The following is a 21,857-nucleotide window of genomic DNA, read 5'->3' as shown; positions in this document are numbered from 1 at the left end:
TTTACGTCGAACAACCAGGCAGTCCAACTGAACTAATAATAACTAAAAGCAATCATGCTTCATCAATGCCCTTGGCAAAAATTCCTTTTTTTTAATATCTTCATCCGTCCTATTTTTAGGAAGCGGTGGGCAAATGAGAAATGGATTTCACTTTCCCGTTCACATGGCACTTTTACTTTTACTTGTACTCTTACCGTTAGTCACATTCACTCTTCATTAACATCCTGTGAAATCAAGCAGACGACTACCGCAAAATAATGATAATTTATTCTGTTTCAAATGAAAATGCATCATTTTTTACGTTGCCGTTTCAGAAAGGTTTAGCGTTTCCACAGCAACGCTTCGATATCAAGGTCCATTTTCATGGAAATGGCAGAAACGCTGAAAATGATGTAGTTGGTATTCCAGGCCATGAGTTGGCGCTGTTGGTTGTTTTGGGAATGGAAACACGCAGTTAGTTTTAGTGCAGTTTGCTTTTCAAAAATAAGTGTAACGGATGTGAAAGTTATCTAAAGAGATTTGAACTGTTTTATGACATTTTGTTGACAATTTGTTGACAATTGTGACGCATATAATTGGTAAAATCATGTCATTATTTGATTAATCAAAATGTTTTTTATTTCATTTGTAATAATTTTGCTTTGCCAGTTTTCTTGAAGCCGTTGTTGTGTAAACTTGAATTAACTAGGAATCTAAACCGCTTTTACTGATAATTCACGTTTGCAGGACCGTGTGGCGATGACACGACAGGATCGTGAAAGACACCCATGAGAAAGCTTTTAAAAAAAAACCAAAAACCTTTAATTGCAAAATACAATGTCAGTCTTACACTTTTCACAAGACAATTATTACATTTAATTGACATTTAATTGTATTGAAATGTTCTTTAGCACCGCATTTAGATGAGTAAAGGCAAAAGATGTGCTTTTGTAGAAACACGTTTCCTGATGAAGACTTCCACCTTTTTCACCTTTTTCACATAGACTCATTCCTCAAAATGTAATTTTCATTAAAATTTCCAGTACTCCATAGCATAGTTTCTCAACTTTAAATTCCTTCTGTCAAAAGAATGTGGTTGCACTCTGAAGTCTTTTTAATTTTTAATTTTACTTTAAATTCTGCCCTGTAGCTTTTTTCTACTTGCTTCATCAAATACAGCAGTAATGATTATTTGATTATACGTTTTCATATCTAAACCATTTCTTAGCCCTCCCAACCGTTTTGTGTTTAACTTGTATATTTCAAACTATTCCACCCCTTTAAGAGAATCTAGTCTTTGTTATTTGAGGAGTATTGTTCTTGTTTGTCAGATATTCCGAAAAACAATGTTGTATACCGTTATGTTTTAAAAAAAATTTGTGCTGTGAGGTTTTTTTGATATGACAAATTGTAAATAGTTTAATAGTAACTCACATGAACAGCCAAACAATGAAACAGTCAACTAAAACAACAACAACAACATGACTTATACTCTAGAAAATAGGCTAATAATACAAAATGACCAAAAGTAGATGCAGATTTCTTTCCCCATTGAACTCTTTCAATAAACTGAGAAGTAAACAAGATGGTACTTTCTCTTGGGCAAATATGACTTGCGTACTTGTGCATTTTTATCATACTTAAAAAGAAATAAAATAAAAAAAGCAAATACATTAGTTTTTGACAACCTACGGGAAAAAAACCCAGAAAACAATTCTTGATTTTTCTTCTTAATGATTTCTTTACCATATGCTTGAAATATTAATTTTGAATTGTGGAGCAAGAAATAAGTAAAGACAATTTAAAAAAGTGTGTGTGTGTGTGCCGGCAACAATAAAACCATTCATAAAGGTACAAAATACTACTTTATATCACTAAAACCTTAATGCATCTTCCCAAATCCACTGTTCTAGGATGTAACATGACCATTAAAATGACACTGTATGAAATACTAGATTCCCCTCGTATTGCAGTGGTTATTAAAAAAACAGAGTAAAATAAAGAAGAAAGAGGCACTGGGCCTGCCAATACCTGACCCATAACATTTGGAGCCAAAATGGCCAAAAGCACCAAGATTTTCCTGCAGTTTTTTTTTTTTTCCTTTCACATTTCACTTTGAGAATGTTGCTCTGTTTACACAATAATGAATACGACTGCTGCTGAAGACGCTGTAGTTTGCATGCCAGGTCACTAGGAGGTGCTGTGTTTTCGAAATACAACTGCACACAGAGAACAGTAAACGGTTGTTCTTATTAATCACTCAGAATGTGACGTATGCACGACTAGAGAAGTTAAAGAAAAGCTGTGTCCAACTTGGTTTTCACACAGCAATGCAAAGCGTATAAACCAGGTCTGAGATTTACAAAAGCCAAAGTTCGCCTGCTGTTACTGAAACCTCACCTCCCAGCTGGAATTGACTTCTTTTATTAAATTGTTTTACATTCTGCAGCAGACATGTTAGTACAACTGACCCTTTGCTTTAGCAGCGGTGGTTAAATCAGGTTTATAGGCAGCAGATGGCCCGAGGCGCTGTTAAAAACTGTAAAAAGGACGGGAAGTCTGAGGAGGTCCAGCAGAGCAAAACACATGAACACATTAGCACGTCAAGTTAAATACAAGTCGTCACGTCAGTATGTCAAACATCATGCGTTGCAGCTTGTGATTGGCTTCAAATAAGTTGGATTGTTGTTACGGTGACTGTCAAAATAAAAGTCCCAGGAGGACATGGACGGAGAGTCGGTACACTCTGGAGGAAAACATTGCTGTTGTAGTCCTTCTACTGAGCATGTGCAGAACAACCGTTAGACCCAATGGAAATCTGCGAAGCAAAATGGGCGGAACTCAAAAAATGAAAAGAATTCAGCTGTGAATGAGCACAAGTCGGTCGTATTATCCTAAATCAGGGGCAATGTTGCCAGGTTTGACGTTTTCCTGTATAATTGGCCTGCTTTTGAAGAGTTTCTGTAGCTCCAATTTGTATTTCCGTCCAGGGGACATACACAGAACAAGTTAATCTCAACACTTCTTTTTTTTTTTTGCTTTGTACCACAAATTGCAACGACTGCACAGTTTCTGCTCCTCTAAATACAGAATCATTGAATTCCATGAGTGGCTTGTGTAATAATGCACCGTCAGGCAGGCTACATTGGTCTGGGTGGGGGTGGGGGGGGGGATTCCCATCCGCTACAATGGTATTTAAAAGAAAAAAGTCTCTCAGGTCAAAATTTGCAGCATAAAAAGTGCAAAACAAATATTTACAACACCACAGTTGAGTCTTCACGCGTCGCCTCCGCTCGTCGGTTCCAAGTGTTCTTTAATCGGTTCCGGGCGTGAATCTGCTGCGCCGGTTGACTTTGGCAAAGTCTCCTGAGGAGCGGCGTGCCGCTGGGGGCGGGAGCGCAGGCTGCAGGTTCTGCAGCACTGCTGCAGCACGTTGGGCAGGCGGCAGCGGCCCAGCCAGCGGAGGGTGTGGCAGAAACGCAGCGTCAGCCGGTCGCGGAGGCAGACCGCCCCTGTGGAGGAGAGGCGAGAGAAACACAGCAGGTCAGACGCGCCGAGGCCAGGCGCTCCCACCGTCACATTGGGGGGGGGGGGTGACAAGAGCCGGCCGGCTCACAATCCGCTGGTTGCAGGTTCAATTCCCCGTCTACCCTCTTGTCTGTGAGCATGACCCCGAAGCCTGAGAGCCTCCCAGTGGACGGAATGTTAAGATTTTCTAATTCATAAACTCATATTTCATATTGCATGGATGGATGGATGGATGGTTGGATGGATGGATGGATGGATGGATGGATGGATGGATGGATGGATGGATGGATGTCTGGCCCCTATCCTGTGTTGGACACGCCTGCTCTAAGGCTCTAAGTAACAGGAATGCATTTTATTTATAGAAGCATTTTCAGGGTTTTAAAGTCACCCCACATTCCTATCACACATACATTTTTCATTTTTTTTTTTCATGTTATTATTCATTTCATTCATTTAAAACAACGCAACAGCAGCATTTTATATGAATGAAAAGGAGCAGAAAGAAGGAAAACTTATAACGCCTGCCCCTTGTCAACACAAAATCATTTACAGTTCCAGTTCATTCACATGCAGCGTCGTTTTCCAAAACATCAAACACAAAATAAATAAATAAGGTTGATCTGCTGCTCCGCAGTGTCGTATTTCTGTAACATCGATAATTTAACAAGTTTCTTAAACACATCAATGGATTTTGAAGTTTTAATTTTACAATCAAGACTGTTCCACAGACCGACTCCTTCCATTGAGGTGCATTTTTCCATTACGGCCGATTGAAACCTGGGTTTTGTAAAAACCTCAATAATAAATAAATAATAATAATAATAAATCCAAGAGACATGATTAATAAAACACAAAAAACTATACATTTATAAAAGGAGTTGGGAAAAAATCAGAATATATGCTGTTATGAGTGGAAAGCCAGATTGAATGGGTGTGTTTTGAGACATGATACAAAAGTGTAATATTATTCAAAATTCACTTTCTAATAGTTTTCCAGCAGTACTAATCGTCTCCACACCTGGACCGACGCCCCAGATGTGACACAGACGTGTGTCCTCTCTCTCCCCGGCTGGTTTCAGCTTTTAAAAAGTGTGTTGCTCCAACCAGCCAATTGGACACCAAACCCCATACAGTGTCATCAGGGGTTTAGCCAATCACAATCAAGGTAGGCTCCTCCCCTTTGACTCCTCCCACAATTAGGCGGCTCTGCTCTGGCACATGGCGCCACGAGAGGAAAGACTTCCTCCTCTGAGCTGCTCTATTCGTGTGGCGCAAAAGAACGTGTTGGAAAAGATGGAACTAAATTATATATTGGCAGAAATGTTGAAAATGATGTAGTTATCATGCCGGGCCACTAGTGGGCACTGTTGTTTGCTTTTGTTATGAAACCACACACACACACACACACACACACACACACACACACACACACACACACACACACACACACACACACACACACATCATGCAGAGAACAGACTGATTCATCATCCACTGTTCAGCTCACGACCCCGTAAATCACCGATCACCTCGGCAGCGTCTGGTCTTTCCATCGCGCCACTAAAGCAGGACGCGTGACAAAACCCCCCCGGATCAGACGAGGTGTTTGTCTGTCGGCGATCTGCTCGGCGTGGACGTGTGAAACTGCAAAAACAGATCGAGCTTCAGCTGTTCATCGAATTATTTCACGTCACGGGTCAGGAGGGTCCGTTTTGTTTTGTTTTTTTTCCCCACCACAACCCGTGATCAAGTTTCCCCGCTGCAGCGGGGAAAAAAAGAGAGAGAGGAACAGCAGCCCTCACTTTTCCTGCCGGGGACGGACCGGTGAAGACAAACTGCTAACGGCTGCAGCAGATGGACATTTTCGAGGTCACTGGGATCTCGGCGTTATGTAAAAGGTTTTTTATTTCTTCACGCATTTCCTGCGTGTGGTAATCCGTTTCAATTAAGAATCCATCTTTACTCATCAAGAAGTTTACAGCTTGGATGAAAAAAACAAATAAAGTGACGTTATTGTCATTAGATTTAAATGCTTTTGTATGTAAATTAAAAGTTCCACATTAATGTGAGACCACAGGACGCTGATGACTTCTGAATGACGGAATGGAATGAATGAAATTTTAGTGAAACATGTCATTTACTAAATGTATTTAGGCTGCCGGAAGCAATGTTACTTGAGTTTTTCTGTTCATGACTGAGTCGTGACTTTACAAAGACACGGCGCCAACTAGTGACGAGAATACGATTTACATCATTTCAACAGATTCCGACATTTTTCTACCAGCTTTTATCAAATATGTCCACCTCAACGCGAAAACTTTCAGACACAAACGTGGAGAAACTACCTGTTTCAGCTGATTGTTCTTGTGTAAAGACGTAAAAACTTTAAAAAAAAACCCCCCAAACCTTTACTGTTTAAGATAAAGAGACGAGTCTGTCGCACGTGAGCACAGAAGAAGCGAACAGGAAGCTGATGTTATCGTCCGTTTCCTGACTTATTCACCACTGTCACATCATTTCTATGGACGGATTCAATTCGTGGTAAAATTATACTTTTAAAGCACTGATGCGTGATCTGACCTCCTCACGTTTCGATCTGCTCACTCCGTTTCACTGAGTGGAGTGGAGGAGTCTCGTAAGGAGCCATTAGATCACCATTATGTCTCATGAGTGGACACGGAAAGCATCCGACGGAGCTTATTAACCTCGCATGTACGGAGCTGTGGGAAATGTTTTCACCCGCTTAACCTCTCGAAGTAAAACTGTGATTTTAGTCAATGAACTGTTTTCACGGACAGAGACTCAATGAAATCTAAACATAAAGTCAGACATGGAGACAAGACGGTAAGGAAAGGAGAAGCTAAAAGAAATGACCTCCGAACGGTTTTGATTAGAAGATTGACGCTCTGAAGTAAAATGTGTAGAAATATTCAATGTGTGTGTAGTTGCTTTCTAATGCTATATGAATAAAGGTCATTTGACCTATGCTTAAATGATGTGATTGTCTTTTGTGAAAATGCTCATGTTGTTGACGTTAAGATTCAAATAAAATACATGTTGTGTATTACACCTGTTGAATATGTGTCTGTACTGCATATTGAAACCAGAAAACCATCTATAACAGACTGATGGATGTTTCCATCAACCGGATATTCTGGAAAAACACTTAGTCAAAATTAACACTGATGAGCAGACATGCAATATCAAGTCAATATTCGGACAACGTACAGCCATTATGCTGGATTTTAATTTTAAAATTGCACTTAATCAACTGAAATGTCTAGAGTTTTACTCATTTTACTGAGTTGACCCAACTCTAGTGAATCTTTAACCAGCTCTCGAGTCTTTGGTTATTGTAGCTGTTCCCTTGATTTGATGATCAAGTTATCAAGTTATGAAGGTAGTTTTGTTCATTGCTAGAAGCGTTTACAAAAGGCGGCTCTGCCGTCACGATCGTTTCACCGAGTAGAAGTAAGAGTATTAAATCCCCCCCAGAGCCACAAATAGAGCCAAAGACAGATGAACCAAACAAACACTGAGATGTCTCGTCTTCATCCCGTCACAGATCAGACTCTTCCTCCCTCAATCCAGCCGGGGTCGCGGCTCCCCCAACCTCAATTACCGAAAAAAATCTTGGAGAGATTCGCAGCAGCGCAAGCGTGACGACCGGACTCACGTCGACTCCATGTCATCCTCCGACTGACAAGGGAGGCGTCACGCTGGGATCTTAATGACCTGCAGCTCTGCTGCTTCGTCTGCAACACAGAGGTCGGCGAGTGGCTCGGCTTCACGCAGCTTCACACGTGTCGTCTCGCGTTTGCGATCAACACGCTAGCTTTTATTCTCCTTTGATTCGATCTCGACTCTCACGGAGGTGTGAAAATAGTAAAAGAGAGAAGAAGAAAAAAAGAAGATAATTGCTAATAGCAGTGTATTGCATCAGTCGGTCAGTCATCACTGTGCTCCGTGTCGATTCACACACAAGAAACTTGATCCACATGATGAGAATAACGATCTTTTTTCTCCTTCTACAGGAAACTTCCGTCCACACGTCACTATGAACTCGGCTCAACACGAGGCTTCAGGGCGTGTAGTACACATGCCAGGCCTTTAGGGGCGCTGTGACTCACCAAACCTCACCAAAAATGCAGAAGAAGATAGAGCACATAGAAATTTAGAAGTAGATTCATGCTCATAAACCTCTAGATAACTAGATAAAGTTCTATAGGTCCACCGGAGATTGTAGCCCCTGATTGTTGTGGTTATTTGATGACATCACGGACCACGGTGGGGAAAGAGGGGAGGCGATTACTGCATCTTTTTTCCACATATGATCATCTTTGCCGATTTTGCCGTCCACACCCCAGGGAGTTTGATGCCATGAGCCGGGGTTTTAGAATTTCCCCACTCTGGGACCCGTGTAAAAAAAAAAACCAAAAAACCCAACATGTTTTCGCGTTTCTAAAACCACCTCATTGTTTTAGTGCAGAAATAAATGTATGAGATTATGAAAAAAAAAAAATCAGCATTCATATACGAGTTTCTTTTTTACAAGTACTATAAATAAAATGTATTGTTATTTTATCAATTATTTTATAGTACAGTATTCAATTTTCTTTCAAAAAACATTGTTTAAAACCCCTGGCACACGCGTGCGCGCACACCCACACACACACACACACACACACACACACACACACACACACACACACACACACACACACACACACACACACACACACACACACACACACACACACACACACACACACGTCAGATATCCTCAATACAACACTGTGATCCTCAGTAAACAAATCAAAAACAGTAATTCCTGTCATGTACAATTTTTTTGGTTTCTTTATTTTGATATTTTCTACTTTTTCGAAGGTCACAAGAGTGAGAACGGAGTCAGTCGGGCCAATTATGTTGAAAACCCCTGATGAAAACGGTCAATTCAACTCATAGAGTTCATTCTGCAAACACAGCAGATAGATGAAATTAACTGTACTCCATTGCTTTATATTTTACATAACATCTAGTCTTGTTTATTGCCGATCTGTGCCCAATCGCAGCTGTGACCCTTGGCGAACTGATCCAGGAGAGAAACAGAATGAATTATTGTGCCTCTGAGCTGAAATGTTGAGATACATGAAGCATTAAGATGGTAATTTATGCACGAGGCTGAGGCACGCCGTCATCTCCCATCTGATGTATAAAACATTAAATGCTAATCAACTGCAGTGGACTGCAGACATCAGGGCTTTCAATGACAAAAAAAGTGATTACTGCAATTTGTTGTTTTGTTTATTTTGCAACTAGATTGTTTGCAGGCAAATCAGCCAAAACATTAGAAACACCAGTTTTGTGGGCCTGAATTGAGTGTTGCTATCAGATAATTCCCTTCCCAACCTTTAAGAGCAAATGGTGCAATGGGTCTACCAGGCATGACATATTGAAAAGAATTAGCTGTAATCCATCAATAGCATGAATCCACCTTTACCACTTCATTATAAGGGTGATGTTTCCATTGATTTCAAGTAATACAGATGATTCCAGGAAAGCTGTTCCCATGGTGACTCTATTTATATACTGTACATATAAAAAAAACATGACTTAATTGAATATCCACCACTACAAATCGGTCAATAAAAGTGTTTAAAAAAACAACATATCCTCGGGAAAAGAAAAAAAAAAACATTTTACACATTGAAATCCTAAAACTGAGTCCCCTGAAGTTCCACTTTCTGATTTTTAAAACATGAATGTTAATAGTCTGTGGAACAAACAAAGTACTGGTAATGCTCACGAGAACTGATGTTGGTTTGACATAAAGACCTAATACAACTTTTAGCTGCAATATATGTAATAATAAAGATTTATGTTGAATTCCAAATGCATGAAAATAACAATGAATCACCACTGGGATCACAGCAGTCTTTTAAGAACCCTGATGCATTGTGGGACGACTTGGTTGTAACTCATCCACCACTCCATGAATTTGGCTGCGTTTATACGGCCGATGTCGATTTTCCCACCACGGAGGCCCAAAACCCACCCGATTTGATCAAAGACAGAACGATCTATAAAGACTTCCGCCTCCCGATCGACGCCGCAGTGCGAGAACAGCCCGACGAAATGTCAAGCGATGAACGACGTGCTTCAGGCGCGCAGCGAGCGCACACTCTCTAATTTTACCGCTGTGAATAGTCGCTTTCAATTCAAATGCCTTCCTCTTGTGTGTCGAAGTTTGAAAAAAAAAAAAAAAAACAACAAAAAAACAAGCCAGACTCCTCTTCAGTGTGCCGAGCGAACAAAGGACGTCTGTGAGGCCACTGCAGTCAGCCTTTCCACTGCGCCCGTGATGTGGCATCTTTAATGAAGAGCTGCGAGATTCCAGTCATAACAAAGCTGCTGTTTGATGGTTTGGAATGAGAAGAAGTCACTGCAGCTATTATCTCTCCCTCCTTACTTCTTCTTCTTCTTCTTCTTCCACTGTGAAATCTGGACCTCGCAGTGCGGAGGACTGAAGAACTTTCGTGACGCTAACTTGTTCAGACGGTTAAGAGTGCCTACTCATAGTGAAAAATATAAATGAAACAGAGTAATTCAACTTGAACTTACACTAATGGTAATGAATTGTACATAAGATCCCGTTTTACACACATTTTCATGTGAAAACCAGTAAGTTATCAGACGATTGAAAACATCAAGTTAAAAAAAAATAAAAAAGGCTCCCAAAATTAAACTTTTGGAAAAAGCTCTGACTGTTTCCATGGAAACAAGGGAAAACACAACTTTTCGAAAGTGCTCTGACTCAAGTCTCCGTGTCTGAACCTTGGAAGAAGTGTGATAAATCTCCACAGTGTCTGCTTCACCTTCATGCAACACTCACTTAACATGCAAGAAATGATGTACAGCAGTTCAACGCTGAGTCAGCATTTTCAGTTTTCCCCTCAGATAAGACCAGACATCTCTGAACTATGTGACGGGTCTTTATTCCCCTTATCGGATGAGAGAGCCTCATTTAGCTTTACTGGGCTTCCACTCCTCCCAATGGAGAACCGACTTCGGGGCCAAACTGATGACGAAGATAGATGAAGAACAACACAGAATTAATCACCTGGATTTTCATCTTTTATCTCGGAGAAATATGTATCTGTATATATATTTCTGCAGCAAATTCAACTGTTTTATGAACAGAGAACGTTTCATGCACTTTTTATAAATGACTTTTCACAGCTCACACTTTGTTATCGAGAGTTTTTCACTTTGTCACACAGATTTAATCGAGTTTGACGCCTGCAGAGTCCAAATGCAACAGAAACACCAACAAACTGAGTCTCCAGACACAGTTAAAGATTTAGATTCAGCACAGAAATCACACAATACTTTAAAACGTAGAGTATTAACCAAAGTACTTGCTCGATATTGGCACGTTATAATGACATTGATATATATTTTATTATATATCCACATAAAATGAATGAACGACAACATGCATGTTTTACGAAGGACAAAAGGTTGTAATTGCTTATTTTGTCAATGTTAAAAACAGATCCTTCTGTCGATACTCTCATGTTAATTTCTCTCGTATTTCGGTCCGTTTCCAAAAAGCTTAGGGACATGGACGGACAGACAAGTACCATCGGGAGCCATGAGGGGGCAGCGTGGATACCGAGTGCAACAGTCACAAAAATTAAACAAGCGAGTCTTTTAGGGGGATTTATATTGAATAACGGACTCTCCTGAAAAGGCTTCAAATCCCGAGTTTCAAACTGGTTTCTGCTTGTTGTCAGGGTCTGTTGACTCAGAGCCGCCCCCGAGTGGCGGGACAGCGTAACTCCAATGCTAGCGTAGAGGACGGAGCGAAAACTGCGATGGAGGCAATAAACACACAGACAGGACAGAGGAACGTGCGGAGGACAGATTAAGACGAGGAACATTCGGGAGTTAAACAGACATTAGGACACACTTACATACTCGACGATCAAGGTGAGCAATCGGGTGAGACACATGGAGGGCGGGGCAACAAGACACCTGGGACAAGAGGAGACAGGGTGAACATGGACACGCACCGAACACATACGAGCAGAAAGACACAAAACCCAAAATACACAAGACGGAACGAGAAACAAACAAAAAAACTGGAGCAAAAGTTGAAACTATGAAGGACTGATGGGGGGGGGGGGGGACAACGTCACCCACATTCTAAAGCAGAACTAGAGGAACTAAATTATCAACATGGTGCGATTTGTCTTACAGCCAATGGAAGATAACAGCTGAGACGCGGGAAACACATGTTGATGTCTGCTAGATAGAAGCTATAATACTAAAATATACTCTATTTTTTGGATTAAATGACATTTTGTCACACCTTTTATAGTTGTTTGGCTGATTATTTTACTTAAAATTCCTCGTATTTCAAAATATCCCGGTTCATGCCACCTGGGACCACTAGATGTCACTGTACGACAACAGAAAGCAGCTGCAGTACCACAGAGAAACCCTCCATTACTGCTATATTTGACTGACAGAGCAAGAACAATGTCCTCAAAAAGAAAAATCTCAAGTGAAAATTATAAAATGTCCAGCAGAAAACCTGTATTTCATGTCGTCTGTACCACTTATATTTTTAAACATTTATTACACTCTATTTATTACACAACTTATTTACATCAACCTGGTGAAAATTCTTGAGCTTGTTTGCACATTAATGTGCACTGGCCCGTCCACATAAATAAATAAATGAAATTATCATGTGACAATGAGCAAATACTATGGATGGAGTTTCACTAAATAGAATCGAATTAAATACCAGTTGTTTTTTTTAAAAGGCACTTCTGTGCCAGTATAAAAGGCAGCAACAATCGAGAGTTCACCCAGTCCTCCAGCGAGTGCAACACTTCTACTGAAGTTTGGAAGCAAAGAGCCTCAAGTGTGAAGGGTTGGTTTCAAGGGTTCTTCACAACAAAATTATCCATTCATCCACACACTAGATGCAGCATTTAAATTGCACATTCAAAGTGGTTTCCAAAGCTTTCAGCAACCTTTTGCATGAACTGACAGAGGAAGAATAAACGAATCCCTCCGTTTCTGTTGACAGATTTTCTGAAATCGTTTTGGTTCACTTGGCGAAAAGGTGCCAAAATAAATAAATAAAAAAATCACAGGTCATGACTTGCACTGCAACCTGGAGGCTGCTGCATAAACAACGTGGAAAACAGAAGCTTCGCCTGACAAGCTGTTAGTGGGAGAATTTAAAGTAGTTTAAATTTAAACAACGCTTTCTAATGGGTCTTAGTTAGTCAGTGGCAGGTTGTTAATGAAGTTTGTGCCTTCTTCTTCTTCTTCTTCTACTTTAAAAAAAAAAAAATCACAAATCCTACCCAGGTTTATGCTTAAATAAAAATTACTGAGCCCGTCAAGGATTTTTTTTAGGGTGGCGTGCTACGATTATTTAAGTTTGGGTTAAGTGAAAACAGTGTTTTGGTGTTTCCGTTTCAGAAAAGTTTCACGTTTGCACAGCAACTTTTTGAAAACTGTGTTTGTTTGGCAGAAAAGCTGAAACTGATGTCGTTTTTGTAATTAATTAATACACTATAATCAATAACAATGGGCGAACACCGACATTCTTTTGTCAGAATTCGATTGTTGTCACCGTGACTTGTCAAAATAAAAGTGCCAGGAGAATATGGCCTGGGAGTGTTGACACTCCGGAGGAAAACATTATTATTGTTATCTACTGAGCATGTGCAGTAGAACGATTTACTGCAGCCGTGGTGCTCATGAGCAGCGTTTCAGCAAAGTTGTGTTTTCGCCTATTTCCATGGAGACGGAGCCCGAGCATTTTCAAAAAGTCGTACTGCAGGAGCCATTTTCAAAAGGTTTTCGTTAAGGAACGGCGCCCAACACGCCGACGACATCGTTTTCAGTGTTTCTGCCACGAACGGACGTCGTCTTGAAAAACGCTGCTGTGGAAACGCAAAACTTCCCCGAAACGAAAAACCACCAAAGATGCGTGGCAGCAAATACTTTTATGCTTTTCTTCCAGGCCGTAGGCAAAGTAGCTTCAATTACTTTGAGAGAGCGATAATGAGTGCAAATATTTGGATATATAAACAAGGGAAAAATCATGTGATAACAGATTAGCATGCAGATGCAGTGGATCTTTTAAAAGTTCAAAATATATTTAAAAAAAATGAGGCCGTGAGAGGAGCTGGATGACTATTTTTCCATTTCAGGTCTATTTGATAGTGGAGCTGAATGTTTGCCCGAGAGCGAGAAGCAGCAGCCATGAAGCTGAAAGGAGCCGGACGAGGACAATGTGAAGCGCTGAAGGAGCCAAAAAGTCTGGAGATGTGATCTTCAAGGTCATGAAAAAAAATAAATATGAAAGCATTCAATCTTAAATTCATCTTATTTCCGGTATGGTAATACTCAAAGTTCCATCCGCGGTGGGTTAAACGTCGGGACGCTCCGCCACTCGGCTGGAACCTTCGAGATGAGAAACGACTTCGAGGAAAACTCGTTCGGACGCCACCGATGCAGACGGGTCTCATAAACAAACATCCCCATATCCTTTTTATTTATTCCAAAGCATCATCTGGGAGGCGTTAAAAACGGTATATAGGAAGGCACATGTGTGTATGAAACACATACACCAAAGTATTTGTGTGCACATGCATGTATATATGTGCATGTGGGTGTCTGTTTATGTGAGCACAACTTGTTTGGACCAATTTATTCTTTGCTCTATTGAGTTGCAGCTCCACACTTATATAGCAGTATATATAGATTCCTTCTCTTTTACACTGAGGACTATTGCATAATGTGTGTGCAGGTAAATATATTCTATACCGAAGGATTTGCATACGCGCGTGTGTGTGTGTGTTTGTATGTTACTGAATTCGCTCTGAGCAATATTCAAAAGTAGTGTGTTGTGTATTTCTTAATACAGAAATGCTGCAATATTAACAAAATGCAACAATGTAACAAAGTTATGCCAAGTACAACGAATACTGTGCTTTCATACAGCAGTATTTAAGCCGTTTGTTATGAATCTCAACTTAAAGACTGAATGAAAGAAAATGGAGTGGTGAGTGTGCACGGTCAGAATCAAACATCTCAAGTGAAAACGTTTCGGAGAGGTTTTGCGTTTACGCAACAACATTTCGATGACGATGTCTATTTACAAGGAAACGACAGAAACGCTGTGGTTGGAAAGTTGATGCTGCTTGTTTTTGTAATGAAACCACACATACAGGGGTTCAGAGAGCAATACGCTATAAACATTAACAATAAGAGATTCTAGTGGACGATCAAGTTGGATTGTTTTTGCGATGACTGTCAAAATAAAACGACTGGGAGTCACGACACTCTTCATTATATTTGATTTCAGCCAATGTTAACTTCATTTCAGTAAATATGTTTATAAACCACATTACAACAACCTTGCCTTTTTTTTTTAGATAAAGAGAGGAGTTGGAGTTGCATAAAAAAAAAGTGAAATACAGACATGACATAATGTGTTGGCTTCCGCAGACTCACCAGAGGGGGTGCTCTGGCACTCCTGCAGGTTACATTTCCGCGTGCTCTCCGGCTGCAGCTCATGGTCACACTGAGCTTGATCCACCTCTTTGTCCGTCTCAGCCTTGGTGTCCACGCACTGGATGAGGCGGTGCTGCAGTCCTCCACCGCAGGGAGCCGAACACTGAGCAGGGAAGGGCGGAAACCTTAACAACAGCAGCTTGATCGAGCAGGAACAGAGGCCCCGCTCCCTTGAGATTGTCAAAACAAAAGTGGTATACTACTACGACTCATACCGGTACCTTCACAACCATCATCACTACCACTAGTCTCACTAGTACGACACTAAAACTACACTACTATCATACAAAGCCAAGCTGTATTCATGAGCTATTGCATTAAGTTTCTACATTTGAATTTAACTTGAGAGTAATAAAACTGTGCAGTGTCGTTTTTATATTCGCCGACCCGACACACTCTTTGAGTATCTCAATCACTGCGTGGACCAGAAACTCTCTTTTCACATCTCCTCCTGTCAGATCCAAACAATGAATATCAATCTGCATGGGATGTGGGTGGAGGTGAAGCTTGACGGCTGTGCGTGGCGAAGGCGTACCTGACCCCAAGAGCCAGTGAGCCACTGAGCACACGGCTGGCCGTTACAGGCCTGGATGTTGCCGGGCTGAAGGTCCCCGTCACATCGGTCTTCCTCCGGACAGGTGACGATGCGCTGCTGCTCGCCTCCTCCACACACCTCCGAGCACTGAGAGACGCAGCAACAACAACAACAACAACAACAGGCTTAGAAACACTGGCCCGGCTGAAATCACGTATACTGAAGAAATCCGTTTCTAGTTTGTGAAGGTTTTATGCTTTCTTGCATGGTTTTACTGTTTCGAATACAGATTTGAGAATCTTCTGTATTTCAGTTACTCTGAAGGAGACATGAAGGACTAAGTAAACTTAGAATAATAAAAGACCAGCATTAATATCAGCTAACATATGTATTTTTAATATGGGGTCTGTCTTTGCTGCGTTTGAAAAGATGCTTCGAACCAGCGCAGCCTTTATCAGATATTTATTCAACCAGCTTTTACTGATGGACTTCATTATAAGTTAACTTCTGTCTTGTTTTATTTTCACTGAGATGATTTTCTACATATTCCCGTCATGGTCACCAAAACCAAAATAAAAGCGATACTGAGCATGAGAATTCACATGGTTTCTGCGTTTTTCCCTCAGAAACTCTATATTGATATACTGACAGCAACTGTGCTCTCCTGTCAATATGGACCACACTGTCTGCAACGCCTTGGTTAGTCATGAAGCAAAGAATGAAGATTTGTGATGATTTATATGACGCCACTTTGGCAGAAGAAAAACCAACAATTCCAAGTCGAAGAGATGGAGGAAAAGAAAAACTCCCTTTTGAAAGAAATAAACCTGCAGAACGACAGTCAGACGGGGAGATTTTCTCTCATTCCATTTGGAGTGAAAGGATAGAATTAGAGAAAATGACAAGACAGGGACACTCGCTGGAGCTGCCACAGAGGTATATATAAAATCCAGTGAGTCTATGAATAAAGGTTGTCAAGACAAAACGGTGAAAACTGACGAAACCTGGATGGTTTTACCCTCAATCAAGCCGCCACAAAACACATTCCACTGCTTCATCGCTTCTCAAGAAAGCACGACTATGTGTTCTACTCACAATGTCTGTAATTCCTCTGTTATTGTGGCTCACCTGGCCCCAGGAGGAGGTGTACCACTCCAGGCACGGCTGAAGGCTGCAGGGCATCTGCATCGGTGGTCTGGACGACATGGCCCGGCAGTGGAAAGGCCGCAAAGGTCTCTGATCCCGGAGGTCGAAGCACTGCACCTCCCGTGACTTATTGCCGCCGTCACAGTCTTTGGAGCACTGAGAGGAGGACATGACGGTCACTCACAGTCCGTCCAACGATTGACGGCTGACATTCAAGGTGCTCAAACTCCATTGGGGGAACAATGTCTTGCTCAAAAGTCTCTGACAAACGGGCAGGGCGAGGTCGGGAATCGATCGGCCAACCATTCAACCCATTGGTGTCAAATCGTGTAAAAATTCACGTGAAATTCCTCTAATGACTCCATTTACTGTTTTCTTGATCTTTATCCAAAGGTCAACAACATGTGGTAACAGTCAACAGCAGGCAGGTCAAACTGATGCCCCGGGATCTAAATACGACGGTTCAATCCACCCGATGGAATAACACTTGGAATGACAAAGTAACTGTGTTTCCCAACTTGTGCAGTTCCACCGGTGACATGAATCAAGACCGACAGCTGAATTGTAGAAGCCAGCCGAGGCAAGTGACTAGTAATCAACAAGCCCTGGGGCCAAAACAGCCGAGGGCTTCCGACCACGAGTCCGAATCATGCACACATTATCATATGAATATTAAACCCCACCTTGCTCCATTCCCCGACCCTCCAGGTTGAACAGGGCCTCAGGTAGCAGCGCCGGGCCGGAACGGGCCTCTCCGCGGGATTGCAGTCAGAATCGAACCCGGTGCTGCAGGTCAAAGCCCTCCACGTCGCGCCCAGGCCACAGCTGGTGGAGCACTGCCTCACAAACACAGCACGACACTTACGGCCCGCTAGTTCTGGGTTGAAAACACAGAACTTAAAGAGGAGGCCACGCGGTGTGCGAGGCTAACCGTGAAATTTCATGCGGTGCCAATAAATGCAAATTTAAGAGCTATGTGCGACGCGTCAAGGGTGAAGCCCCACGGCTAGTTCTCTGGAACACAGCATCAATAATTCATTACGGAAGCCCCTTAATTAGCAGAAGGACAATTATCTATAGGGAACGGCAACCTTTCAATTGACAGTAGGCTCGATAACTCACAGCACTCCAGTTTCCTGCCATCCAGTAGGCGGCCCTGGAAGGGAACGTATCCGTGGGTGTTGTTGTTAAAGTGGGCTCAGCTGGAGTCGGCGGCTCGGTGTGTTGCGGCGACGCCGTGGAGAACTCGGTTCCCGAATGGCTGCTGCTCCTCGGCATCGGGGGAAGAATCATTTCATTGTAGTCAAACTCGGGGTGACGTGCAGCGGGCCGGGAGAGCGTGGAGAGCGGCCCAGTTGTCTCCGCGCTGGCGGGAGTCGTGGGCTCTATTGGAACCGGCGGAACATCATCTGGAGAAAGCTTCACGGCTCCCTCGAGGTCAGCGGGGCGTCTGATTTCTGCTCCAACTGTTGACGCGGGGCCGTCGGAGGCCTCGTGGTTCCCTGAGTTTAGCAAAAGGGGAAAAGGAAGACGAGTGTGCTGCTCAGAGCCGAGCGGAGGGGTCGCCATGAGGTCAGAGCTGCCTTCGCTCGTAGCGTAAGACGATATGAAATTATCCCCCAGAGTGACTGCTGGAGCCGCTGCGCTGACTGTCTGAGGTATTTCATCCAGCTGGACTTCGCTTTCACCCCGAATCATAGTTTCTGACGTGGGAGGGTCCAAATATTCAGGACTCTCGACGTCTTCCTGTCTCATGTAGGAATAATCATCTCCTATCTCCTGAGATCCTTCAGTCGTGGCTGCGTGGATCGTCGTCGGGGACGCGGTGACGTCCTCGGTGTGAGTTGTCTCTTCCTCCTCCTCGAAGCGATCGTCTTTCACCTCCTCTGCAGGCGGACCTGAAGTGGAAACCAGACGAGGAGCCGTGCTGACGCTTTCAGCCTGCTGCGGACGTCCGTCTTCCACCTCGTGCGAGGGGAGTGGTGAGCGAGTGGTGAAGACGGGGAGAAGGTGATCCTCGGCCAGGAAGTCGAACCGATCCTCCGATTCTTTCACGTCTCCCGCTTCTGCGTCCGGCTGCTCCTCGGCCTCCGTGGGAGCAGTGGAGGCCGAAACAGGAGGAGCCGTGGCGGCGCTCGTCGTCTGGACATCTTCCTGCTCCGTCGGACTCGGAGTTGGTCTGGACTCCTCAGCGTCGTCAGACAAGTCCTCGTGAAAGTTGATGAAGTTGTAGTCGTAATAAAAGTCGTCCACTTCCACACTGTTCTCCTGAGAGCTCTCGATGTTGTTGTGGTAGTGGAAGTCTCCCTCCACGATGTCGTTGAGGTCGCCGGGTTCGCCCCGCGCCCTCGGCGGGCCCCTCGGCTTGACCTCGGTGACCGGGTTGATTTCGTTCAGCACCTCCTTGCTGGACCAGCCGCTCCCCGACCAGTCCATCCCGCCGAAGTTGTCCACGACCTGCGGACAGTCCTGGAGGTGGCAGGCGGCCGCGGCCAGCGGCCTCTTCAGGGGGTCGCAGGCCACGCCGGTGTTCCTGGAGCAGGTGACGTTACGCTGGCGGACGCCACCGCCACAGGTCAGCGAGCACTGCGGGAAGGAAAACGGAGAGGAACGGTGACTCCTTCACGCATGCAGCGAGAGAAAAAACAAGATGGGGGAGGATCTTCTAAACTCTTTACTGAAAACTAAAGTATATAATCATTCTGCACACGTTCAATCACAACAATGTTTACCTCCAGAATGTCATAAATCAGACTCCATATTCTCCGGGGACTTGGGAGCTTCATTGTTTTTGTTTTGGAATATTTTTCCATTTTCAATTTTCACAACAACAAAACCAACATCTCAACAACATTGTTCAGCACAATAACAAGGGAGACAAAAAAACCCCAAAAAAATTCAATAAAAAAAGGAAGAATTAAAGCAAATAAATGTAACAAATATAGCAATGATGAGAATTGTTAATGTAGACAAGCACAACAAATAATCAGGTTCGTATTGGAGGCGTCTGCACTGCTCTACAGTTCAATACCTTTATAAGCTACATTTGATCAGGTGAAGTGGGACTATTCATTGTGAGAGTGTAGATTTAATCAATTCCTATAATTCAGCATAAGGTGAAAAGGCAGCGCGGGGGGGGGGGGGGGGGGGGGGTACCCCCCCCCCTTTACACCACCTCCAGCAAATGGCACCTGTGTATCATGAGCAGTGCTAATATGACATTTTATTTTGATTTCCATCTCCCACCTGCAGGAGTAACCTTTAAATGACTCTGTACTCTAATTGTTATTGTCTGTAGCATAATTTTCTCTGCAGACGTGTGTGTGTGTGTGTGTGTGTGTGTGTGTGTGTGTGTGTGTGTGTGTGTGTGTGTGTGTGTGTGTGTGTGTGTGTGTGTGTGTGTGTGTGTGTGTGTGTGTGCGCGCGCGCGCCTGGTTTCATAGCAAAAACAGTGCCCGAATTCGGTGGCTGTGAAAATGGACACCATTTTCAAAACGTTGTGGTGTAAATGTCAGCGTATGCTCAGTCGCCCCCTACAGGTGGAACGGTGAACTTACCTTGGACCAGCCTCCGGCGGTCCAGTCTGCGGGACAGGGGACGTGAGTGTTGCAGGAGGACTGCGACGCTGGTTTGGGGATGTGTTCGCAGTCTGACGGGTCGAGGGCCTTCTGCTCGTCCACCCTCACCGCCTGGACGCACAGGACGGGACGCTCAGTCCGGCCCGAGCCCCCACAGCTCGCCGAGCATTTCTGCCACTCGCCCACCCACCATCTGCACACAGAGGGGCATCCAATCAGGGGGGGGGGGGGTTACCCGTGGCTGTTATGTTATCAGCCTGTACACTGATGGTATTAATTAGATTTTTTTTAAGCTGTGCAACTGTTGGAAAATTAGCCATGAGCATGTGTTTTTGCACCACTTACAAGAATTGAATGGCTCTCACAGCCTGTGGGTAAAAGCTGTACGTACTACAGGTGGTTTGTTTTGGATAATAATTCCCAGTGTAAAAGTCTCTTAGGAGATGTAGGATGGTCGCAATTATTTTCTTTCTGAATTTTGTCATCCTGATTTTTATACAACGGCTGCAAATCTAGTTTTTCTAGTTTGGTTTTATTGCATAAAATAGGAAATGAGAAAATGACATAATTTTCAGTGTTTCTGACATTGCTGTGTAAATGTGGAATAAATTGCTGGTATGACTGTGTGTGTGTGTGTGTGTGTGTGTGTGTGTGTGTGTGTGTGTGTGTGTCAGCCTGTGATGGACTGTTGACCTGTCCTGGTTGTGTCCTGCCTTTCACATTTGATCAGCCGAGAGAGGATTCAGCCCCTCGTGACCCTGAGCTGCATGAAGCAGATATAGACGATGAATGACGGGATGACCTTCTCTGATCTTAAAGTTTTGTGCTGCGAAATGTATCAGGCTTTTATTCTCTCCTTAAGTGGACAAAAAAAAAAAAAAAAAAAAAATCCAACAACAAAAACCCTGTATGAACAGGTGAAGTGCTCCAAATAACAACAATTTATCTTCAAAAGAAACCTCTTTCTGGTGGGGAATTTCTCTGATTTCATTACTCTGAGTCACAAAGTATTGGGATTGAAAAGAATGCGGCTCTTTGGGCATGTGGAGTTCCGCCGCCATGTGAAGGAAGTGTGAACTCACACGGCCGGGCAGGAATCCTTGTTGCAGCTGGTCCGGTTGGTGTGGGGTCGGGTCGAGGGGTCACACAAGTGCTCCTCCGCAATGCCAGTTGTCTTTTCCACGCAGTGAACGATCTGCCTCTGGACACCTGGAAAAACAGCGAGAGGAAAGGTGAGAACGTCGTGGACGTCGCATTTATTTAATGCATAAAAACACCAAAAGCACAGGATTTGGAGAGGAAATGTAACCGCCACACACCGACAAATAAAGCCAGCAAAAGCTGTTATTATTAGACACAGAGAATGATGCGAGAAACATTATTAACGGGAGTAACAGACATTCTAGTGGACAGACGACCAAGTTGTACTGTTGTTACGGTGACTGTCAAAATAAAAAGTCCCATTAGTCATGACACTCTGCAGG

At 43.2% G+C, this 21,857-nt stretch overlaps 1 protein-coding gene across 1 annotated transcript in view; it reads right to left on the bottom strand.

Moving 5' to 3' along the window:
• Nucleotides 1-824: 824 nt before the first annotated feature.
• The window catches only part of adamts7 (a disintegrin-like and metallopeptidase (reprolysin type) with thrombospondin type 1 motif, 7), a 101,373-nt gene continuing 80,340 nt past the window's right edge, over nucleotides 825-21,857 (bottom strand). The window contains 9 exon segments of the mRNA XM_080499087.1: nucleotides 825-3,373; nucleotides 3,376-3,491; nucleotides 15,055-15,217; nucleotides 15,650-15,796; nucleotides 16,778-16,951; nucleotides 17,479-17,631; nucleotides 17,918-19,381; nucleotides 20,353-20,566; nucleotides 21,456-21,582. Of these exon segments, the coding sequence (XP_080355213.1) occupies nucleotides 3,293-3,373; nucleotides 3,376-3,491; nucleotides 15,055-15,217; nucleotides 15,650-15,796; nucleotides 16,778-16,951; nucleotides 17,479-17,631; nucleotides 17,918-19,381; nucleotides 20,353-20,566; nucleotides 21,456-21,582 (2,639 nt within the window). The 3' untranslated portion in view covers nucleotides 825-3,292.

This window comes from Blennius ocellaris (assembly GCF_963422515.1).
Source record: "Blennius ocellaris genome assembly, chromosome: 1".
In the NCBI taxonomy this organism is placed as follows: Eukaryota; Metazoa; Chordata; class Actinopteri; order Blenniiformes; family Blenniidae; genus Blennius; species Blennius ocellaris.
Note: the sequence above shows the minus strand (reverse complement) of the source record. Positions and strands in the feature narration are given on the sequence as shown.